The sequence below is a fragment of the Chrysochloris asiatica genome, unplaced genomic scaffold (genome assembly GCF_000296735.1).
Source record: "Chrysochloris asiatica unplaced genomic scaffold, ChrAsi1.0 scaffold00134, whole genome shotgun sequence".
Taxonomy (NCBI): Eukaryota; Metazoa; Chordata; class Mammalia; order Afrosoricida; family Chrysochloridae; genus Chrysochloris; species Chrysochloris asiatica.
Window position 1 is genome coordinate 943,529 of NW_006408652.1, and position 9,370 is coordinate 952,898.

A 9,370-nucleotide genomic window follows, 5' to 3' on the forward strand; every position below is an offset into this window, starting at 1 on the left:
ATGGCTAAGAAGCCACAGGCTTCAACCACAGATGATGCAGAACCAACCAAAAGCACTGCAGGGAGGAAGAGGAAGGCCGCTGGGGATCCCAAATCAGGCGACTATATTAGGGTAAGCCAAGCCCAACCAAGCTCATCCTTTTCTTCCCTGTTGATCCCTCCAAGACTCCTTCCCTGTCCTTCCCTGGCAAAAAACAGTTCTTGGCCCATAGTTCCTCCCATAAAGTGCCCCTTCCCGTCTATCCACCATCCCCTTCCCCCAGACCAATGCCTTCTGTGCACCCTGTTGTCTTTTCAGGTGCCAAAAACAATCACGGTGGTGAAGAGATCCCGTCAGTCGAGTATGAAGACCAAAGCTTCATCCTGTTCAAACATGCCTAGGAAGGCTAAGGGGCAAGTCCAATTTGGCCATTATGGAAAATTTCATAAGAAAGTGGAGGAAAATTATTCGTGTGCAGACCAAGAGACCCCAGACCAAGAGTCCATGGAGGTGTGTACCACCTCAAGCAGTGCCATGGACCAAGAGACCCCGGTGAGTTCCCTGAACTCATGTAATGCCCAGGGTCAAGAATCCCTCGAGAGTTCGATAGCCTCGAGTAATTCTGACCATGACAAAGAGTCCCTGGCGAGGTCCACCACCTCATGCGATTCCCTGGGGTCTCAGCAAGCAGAGGATTAGAAAGTGAATTTTCAAACAGACACACCAATGGTGACGATTCAAATAAAACAACTTGTGAAAAGTTAATTTGCGTGTGTGTTTGTGAGTTCACTGATAGTGGGAAGGGAAGAGGCAGGCAGGTGTGTGAGGAAGAAGAGGGTGGGGGTTGTTCCTGCTGGGATGGGGGACAGACCTTAGGTCTACAGTCATCCAGACAGGAACTGAAGTACGATGAGAAGACGGGGCGGCGGCGAGGACTGGCCACGGAAGACAAAATGTATCTTTAACTCACGGGCGAGGAAGAAAAGGGTTTGGTTTCTGCCTGGGTGTGTGGGAGGAAACTGAGATGGCGAGAGGAGTGGTGTGTGTGAGGTACCCCACTCAAAAGGTACTCCAAGTAATTGTCTCCAGGCCTCAATCTGTTAGTGTCTCCAGGCCTCAATCTGCTGGCTCCCACCCAGTGCTGTAAGCAACTAAAGGGCCACTGATGTCAAAGGGGCAGGCGATATATAAAGCCTGGGCTCTGAAGTAAGAGTGTTGGAGGCCACAAACCTAACACTGAACACTTTCCTGCTCATAAATATGGGGGATGACTTACCAAAGGTGGGGGCAGTGGGTGTGGTCTCCCCCAGAGCAGGCAACTGAAGGAGCTTTAGTCACACTGAGTTGTGATACCAAAGCAAAACTACATAAAAACCAGTGTGGTGGCGATAACCACTCCCCTCCAAAATCTCTTCCAAAGTTGTAATTTCCTGCTTTGAATATAATTTTATAGACATCTTTACTGACATACACATAATTGACATACAATAAACAACACATGTTACAGCATACAACAAGATATGTTTTGTCCTTTGGATACACATATCAAACCATAACCCAAATCAAAAGTGTGATCACATCCTCGCACTTCCTGCTCCCCACCGCCCAGGAGTGTCCTGAAGCCCCTCTGTAATCCTGCCTTCCTGGGCCTCTGAGCAGCTGGTGGGATCAAACCAGCCACCTTTTGGATAGCAGCCAAGCACTTTCTCACTGTGCCACCAGGTCTTCTTAAGATAAAGGACAAATCAAACAAACCCCTGACCTTTGAGTGGCTTCTGACTCCTAGCACCCTTAGAGAGAACAGAGAAGAACTGGCCCCATAGAGTTTCCAAGGTTTTGAATATTTATACAAGCTGACTGCCACTTCTGGCTCCCTCAGAGAGCCTGGTGGGTTCCAACTGCCATCCTTTTGATGAACATCCAGGGCTTTAACCACCGTGCCACCAGGGATCCTAATAAGATATTGTAAAGTCTATAAGAGCACATGCTTTGTCCTCATCCTTTCCGTGTTACCATTCTGAAGACCTTCTGGTTATACAAATGGCTCCAGACAGACTGAATCTATCACTCTCTTCCTTTCTCCAGTGAGTCCTTAAGGATTTGGGGTTGCTTGAGCCAACTTCCATGTCACTTCCAGACTGCAATGGCAGGGGTCAAATAGGACACACATATTCCAGCATGGAATCTAGCTTCTAAATGAGCCAGGATTGCACCGTGGTTGTCAACCAATGGAACCTGTGTTTATGAGTTGTCATTTCATGTGCCTACCAACTCGATGAAGACACTAAACCACCTTCTTTTGTTTTTTTCTGAATCACTGAAAGGTGAGCTGTAAATATTTGCGAAGTGCAGTTTTTCCTCACCTTCTTTCTGAAGGTGATCCTTAGGCTGTTTTCAGCATCCCCTTTGAACTGCCAACCTTTCAGTTAGTAAACAGGCACAAACCATTTGTTTCAATTAGGGAATCCCTGAGCAGCACAAGTTTTCACTGTAATGGAACAAAAGATATTTACTTTAAATTGAACAATATTTTTTAAATGATTTTTTTGGCTTAATTGTTAATTGTTGATTTTAAACCTACAAAATAAATCAAGAAAATAAAATATCAGTTGGAGAATGTAGCATTTACATTGCTTTCTAAGACTTTTTTTTCTGAAAATTTTCCTATGCTTTTAGTGTCATGAGTACGGACATAAAATGTTCAATAAAATAAGCTTCGTCTCTCATACTTTGGACATATTGTCCGGAGGGAACAGTCGCTGGAGAAGGATGTCATGCTGGGTAAGGTGGAGGGTCAGAGAAAAAGGGGAAGACCCCTAACGAGATGGATTGGCCAGGTGTCATCATTGATGGCGTCAAGTGTGGCAGCAGTAGTGAGGTTGGCCCAGGATCAGACATTGTTTTATTCTGCTGTGCATGGGGTCGCTATGAGTCGGTTCCGACTCGATGGCACCTGACAACAACAATAACAACATCATGATAAATGGAGACAGGATTTAATTTGTCAAAGACTTTATTTTTCTTGGATCCACAATCAACACTCATGAAAGCAGTAGTCAAGAAACCAAACGATGGATTTCATTGGGCAAATCGGCTGCAAAAAAAACCTCCTTAAAGTCTTGAAGGGCAAAGGTGTGCCATGATAATTTTTTCAATTGCATGTGAAAGTTGGACAATAAATAAGGAGAACTGTAGAAGAACCAACACATGTCAGTCATGATGTAGTAGAATATGTGGGTTTAAACCCAGAAGGGAGAATCTTTGTGCTTATGTGGTTGCCGAGAGCCAAAAAAAAAGTGACCAGAAGTCAGTTTGAGAAACATCAGTTTTTACAGGAAAACTAAGGTGGTTTACAGTCGGGACAGCTTACTGACTAGGAAGAGAATAGCAGCTGTTTCCAGTGGAGGGCGGTTGGACAGTCAAGCTTCTTCCATGGCTGGACGGGGGGCCGGAGAAGGGGGAGCTGCAGGGAGGGAAGGATCTTGATTGTCACTTTTATACTATGTGGTAAATAAAATTAATATTCCAGAAAGAAGGGAGGGAGGTGATATAAGGTTAGTCCTATCTCCATCTGAGACTTGGAGAAAAACAGCGGGCACTAGCTGCCTATTACTTCCTAGTATGTTGTTGTTCTTAAGTGCTGTGGAGTATAGCAACCCTATAGAGGGTTTCTAAGGAGCAGCTGGTGAACCTGAACTGCCAACCTTGTGGTTCAAACTGACTTTTCAGTCCAGTGTATTAGCAGCAAATCCATAGGAACACAGAGTTTCAGTATGCAGGGTCAGAGGTATATGTTAGAGGCGTAGTGAGAGAGAAAAAAACGGCAAAGTATTTTTCCTGGGTTGATATTAGTGTAGCTGTTTTGGAGTGTTCAGCTTTTGTCCCTACAAGGAAGAAAATTTAAAGTATCACGGGCTTCCAGAAGAATAAACAAATCAGTCTTGAAAGAAGTGCAACCAGAGTACTCCTTAGAAGTGAGGAAAGCAAGACTTCATCACTCATAAAAGAGCAAACTCCCTCAGAACTTTTCTGCATCATAGTAACACACAAGCCATGAGGTGCATGAGCTAAGAAGCTGGGTCATCTGCATGGACGCCAAGAAGTCTACCCCTGAACAAATAAATATTGCTTTATCTCAGGGATGCCATGAGTTTCATGGGCTTAGAATATTACCCACTTTATTATAACACTAAAAATATTGGATCATATTATTATATCATTCTCAGCTTCAAGAAGGGTGGTGATCACGCAGAGACAGTACATATGGAAGCATCTTGTAAACTATGGCATGTTGCTTATTACCATCAAAGAGACATCAAGTAAAGGCTGTAGAAAAGGTCATTGATTCAACAATTTATTTTTAATACTCAACTTCGTTTCCTTAGATTTTTTTTCTTCATCGCATCCATTATCTATTGCAGTTTGATGAGTTTTTGATGAGAATACTTTTCACCTTACACAACTGTTTTTGGGAATAATAATATCACCAGTCATTTTTAGAGTTCCCTGAAACCTTGAAATTTGGAACTTCACTGCATTTTGTTTGTTTCCTAACAAAGTATAATCTAGACCAAGAGATCATTTCTGTGTTTAAATTAGAGGAAGTTGGATATTGAAGGGGAAAAAAAACCCCAAAACTAAAAATAAACAGATTCCCCTGGAAGCTTCTCCCCAACAGTAAACACATACACAACAGCAGGGCTTTCAAGACCTCACTTCCATTTTTGGAGGCCCTACTTTACATCAAAGGAGCTCTGGTGGCACTGTGGGTTAGACATTGGACTGCCAACTGTAGAGTTGATAGTTCAAATCTACCAACCAATTTATGGGAGTAAGATGAAGCTTTCTGCTCCCATAAATACTTAGAGGCTCAAAAACTTTATACAGGGTCAGTATGAGTGAAAATAAACTAGATGGCAGTGTGTTTAATGCCTGGTGACACAGTGATTAAAGTGCTCAACTGCTAACCAAAATCTTAGTGGTTTGAACCAAGTAGCTACTGTATGAAACAGAGATGTGGCAGTTGGTTTCCCTAAAGATTTACAGCCTTGGAAATGCCATGAGTTAGAATGGACTTGACGCAGTGTTTGTTTTTATTGTTGTAGTTGTTTGGTCTACAACAGTACCTGGGTGGTACACATTAGTACTTGACTACTTAACCAAAAAGGAACGCTGGTGGCAATGGTTAAGCACTTGGCTGCAAATCCAAGGTTGGCATTTCAACCCACCAAGGGAGAAAAAAGACCCAGTAATCTAGTACCATAAAGATTGGTGGTCATGTGCTGTGGAGTTGGTTCCAACTCATAGTGACCCTGCATAGGGTTTCTGAGGTAGTAAATCTTTACTGGAGCAGAAGGCCTCATCTTTCTCCCTTGGAACAGCTGGTAGTTTCGAATCTGACCTTGAGGTTAGCAGCCTGAACCACTACCAGAGCTTCTAGGAAATGCTCTGGGCCAGTTCTTCTCTGTCTTATGAGGGCTCTATGAGTTGAAATTGACTAGAAACAATAAATAACCTGAATATTGGTATTTTTAATATACCTAGTGGCACTGTAGGAGAAAGACCTGGCAATTTGCTTCCATTAAGATAATTAGAAGGAAATCATATGGAGCAGTTAAAGGCATTTACATCTTTACATCTTTATCATATTAACTTTTTCTTTGTTGCTTTAAAAATTATTTTTAATATTAATAACTCATTACTTTTCACTTGGCTTATGATCATTTTGAAGATCAATGACTTCAGTATGCACTGTACTTCAATGTAAAGAAAATGAAAATCCTCACAACTGGATAAAATCATGTCAAATGAAGAAAAGATTGAAGTTGTCAAAGACATCATTTTAGTTGAATCCACAGTCAACACTCAAGGAAGTAGCAGTCAAGACATCAAATAACTAATTGCATTAGGCATAACTTCTGCACAAGATCTCTTTAAAGTGTTCAAGAGCAAAGATGTCAGTTTGAAGACCAAGGCGGGCCTGACTCAAGCCATATCATTTTCAGTTGCCTCATAAGCATATGAAAGTTGGACAACGAATAAGCAAACCATAGCAGAATCAATGTTTTTGAATTATGGTGTTGGAGAAAAATATTGAAAGTACCATGGACTGAAGAACACACAAATCTGTTTGGAAAAAGTAAGGGCAGATTGCTCCTTATAAGTGAGCATAGAGACTTCATCTTTCTTGGGACATGTTGTCAGGAGAGATCAGTTCCCGGAGAAGGACATCATGCTTGGTAAAGCAGAAGGTCAGCAAAAAAGAGGAAGACCCCCAACAAGAAGGATTGGTATGGTGGCAGCAACGATGGGCTCAAGTGTAACAGCATATGTGAGGATGGTGCAGGACAGAACACTGTTTCATTCTTTTGCGCATAGATAGGGTCGCTGTGTATTGGAACTAACTGGTAGGATGGTACCTACCAACAGTGTGATCATTTTGCACTCATAGTTCATAATCAGTAATTTTTAAGAAGTATCAATGACAAATTCACAACTTATTTTACAATAATGAACATTTAATACAATATGTATAAGGGGACTTCAAAAATTCATGGATAAGTAGATTTTTAAAAAAAACAAACAAATGGCATTTTCCCATAAACATTTAAAGTCCTCTTACACTGAGAAGATACGACATACAATGCACAGTTTTTAAGGGCTTTTCATGAACTCTCTTCAACTTTATAATAACTTTATAAGTAGATACTGTTGTCATTCCCATTTTATAGACGAGTAAACTTAGTTCTTAGTGGGACAACCAAGAGTATGTGATTCCAGAATGCATACTTAAATAAGATTACCTTATTTCGTTGTTCATTTTTATTTTTCAGGTGGCTTTTGGGGAATTTTTATTTAAGTTCAAATATTAATCATTTTAGTTGACTCTTGCATAGCTCTGGAAGCCCAGGCATCATGCCTGTATTGCCAAATTAAAAAAAAAAAACAACAACAAAAAAAAAACCAGTCAGCTCTGCCAGTCCCAGGAACTTCTGTCTGAGGCCTAAGAGGAGAGGAACTTCAGAAATCAGCAAAAATAAATAAAGAAATAGAGGATATTTCTGGCTAAGGATTTGGGCACAAGAGCATCGATGCTGTCCTGAATGAAACTACACATGTTATAGTGTGGCCTGTTTGGGGCAGAGGGACATTCCTCCATTTTCCATGGACAAGAGCATGACTCCAGTGTAGTGGAAACTGCTGGAATCCAACAGTATTTGACTGCTGTGTGTTTTGTCATTTGGAAACACACAGGGCTCTAATAACTACATTCTCAGTAGCAGAGGCAAAGGTGAGGTGTTTCCTGAACATCAGAAATCAGTCAGAACAAATTGAAGAGAAGAACCTGAGAGGTGCAAGTGATCTATTTGAGAAGGGATTTAGGGAGAAAGCCCTGCCTTATACAGGCAAGGATATGAGCCAGTTAAAGTGGTATGATTCTTGTAAGTGTACATTTGTTTATAGTCAAACAGTGATAAAAAGTGAGGAGATATTTTCTGGTGAGTGGGGAGGAAAATTTTGTGGAATTCATCAAAATGGACTCACCAATCTGAAGGCTTTTTTTTTAACCTTAAAGTAGTCCCCCCCCACACACACACACCCCTTCTGTAACTAGTAAGTACTCTTGTACATTTATCTCTTGTATCAAGCAAGATACACCTGTATTTGCTCCAGCCAAGATAGCAGGCAGACAGATTGCTGACTTTAGCAATGTCATATCTGGAGACTGTCTGGCAACGGAAAGCTGCTAACATCCATCATAGAAAACAGCATTCTTAGAAAGAAACAAGGCTTTTATTTTCCCAGTACTCAACTGCTTACTGGTGGCCAAATCTGACACCTCTTTCCTTTGTATGAGATTGTTTGTAAAGCATATTTGGCCACCAATGGTAGTTGTTTGATAAGGTTTATTTTAATGACTGAATTTGCTCCTTGAGTGTTATCAGCATTCTTTAAGCAAAGGTCTATGGGAATCTTGACTATACATATGTATTAGATAAATATGTATTATATGTCTCACTGTGCAGGACACTAGAAAAAGATACAATGTAGGGATCTTCCTTCTGCCTAATACAATGATTCTCAAGAGTGCAGGAAAATTACTGAAGCACTCTCTACCCCTCTGTCTCCAACCCCCATCAGGGGTATATATCACAAACCTGTGGGGGAAACATTTTTAGTTTTATCTTTCTACAAAGGTAACTGGGTTAGGATCGCTTGCTACGCTGAGTTATAATTATCAATGGGAATGACATATACCCTGGGTATGTCAAAACAAACAGCTACCATCAAGCCTCATATACTGCAGAGTGGAATTGTTCCATAGAGTTCTTAATGGTTTTGACCTTTAACAGCAGATAACCAGGCCTTTCTTCTGAGGCATTTCTGGTGAGATTAAACTGTCAACCTTTTGGTTAGCGAGATTAAGCACTTAAATGTTTATACTATCTAGGGACTTCTTTAGGAGTGCTGGGGCTGGATAAATGATGTGTTTGTTTGTTTTTTGACTTTATGTGAATTGAGTTAAAGTTTACAGAGCAGATCGTCAGTTTTACATTTAACATATCTGGTTAAATGATTTCAGAGTCCACAAACTCTTTATTTTCCCTCTGGTTTTAGTATGATGGATAAGATGTATGTTGATATTGTTGTTAAGTACCACGGAATACTGTACAACTCATAGCGACCCTGTATAGGGTTTCTGAAGAGCGGTTGGTGAGTTTGAACTGCCGACCTTGAGGTTCAAACTGACCTTGAGATCTAGTGTTTATCCTGTGGTACCACCCCAGGATTCCCAAGACGTGTGAACTGTATAAAATTCATTTCAAACTGTACTCACATACACACACATCGTCACCACATATTTCATAGAATAATGATTGCCTTATATGTCATTCACTCTATTATTTTAATCTATTTCAGCTGAAAAACAGTACAGGCTCTATGCCTCCAGATCAGCTAATGAATTGCCACCTAAGGTTTGAAAGACATATTTCTACTGTTTGCTGGTGGTTGGAAGCTAGAGGTGATGAAGACAAGGCCATATAATATATTTATGCATTTTTATCTTAAAAATAAGATTCTTATAGGGTGTATAACACACCCTAATGGCACTGTGGTTTAGGCATTGGGCTGCTAACTGCAAGTGACCCACTAGTCGCTCTTTCAGAGAAAGATGAGACTATCTGCTCCTGTAAAGATTTAAAGCCTGAAAATCAATTCGAAGGCACTGGGTTTGGTTTCTTGCTTTTTCTATAGTGCAGACCATAGTGTAGGCATAGTTATCAATATTCTTCATGCATTAACTAATTTAATTCTTCTTACAACCTACATACAGGGTTGCTATGAGCCGGAACCGACTCAACAACATTTAACAACAACAAAACCATTT

General features: G+C 40.8%; 1 protein-coding gene across 1 annotated transcript; it reads left to right on the top strand.

Annotated features, from left to right (window-relative positions):
• On the top strand, nt 1-678 carry LOC102823496 (sperm protein associated with the nucleus on the X chromosome N2-like). The gene is made up of 2 exons (XM_006869725.1): nt 1-111; nt 298-678. The coding sequence occupies exons 1-2, from the start codon at nt 1-3 to the stop codon at nt 676-678; spliced, it is 492 nt and encodes a 163-aa protein (XP_006869787.1).
• The last annotated feature ends 8,692 nt before the right edge of the window (nt 679-9,370 follow it).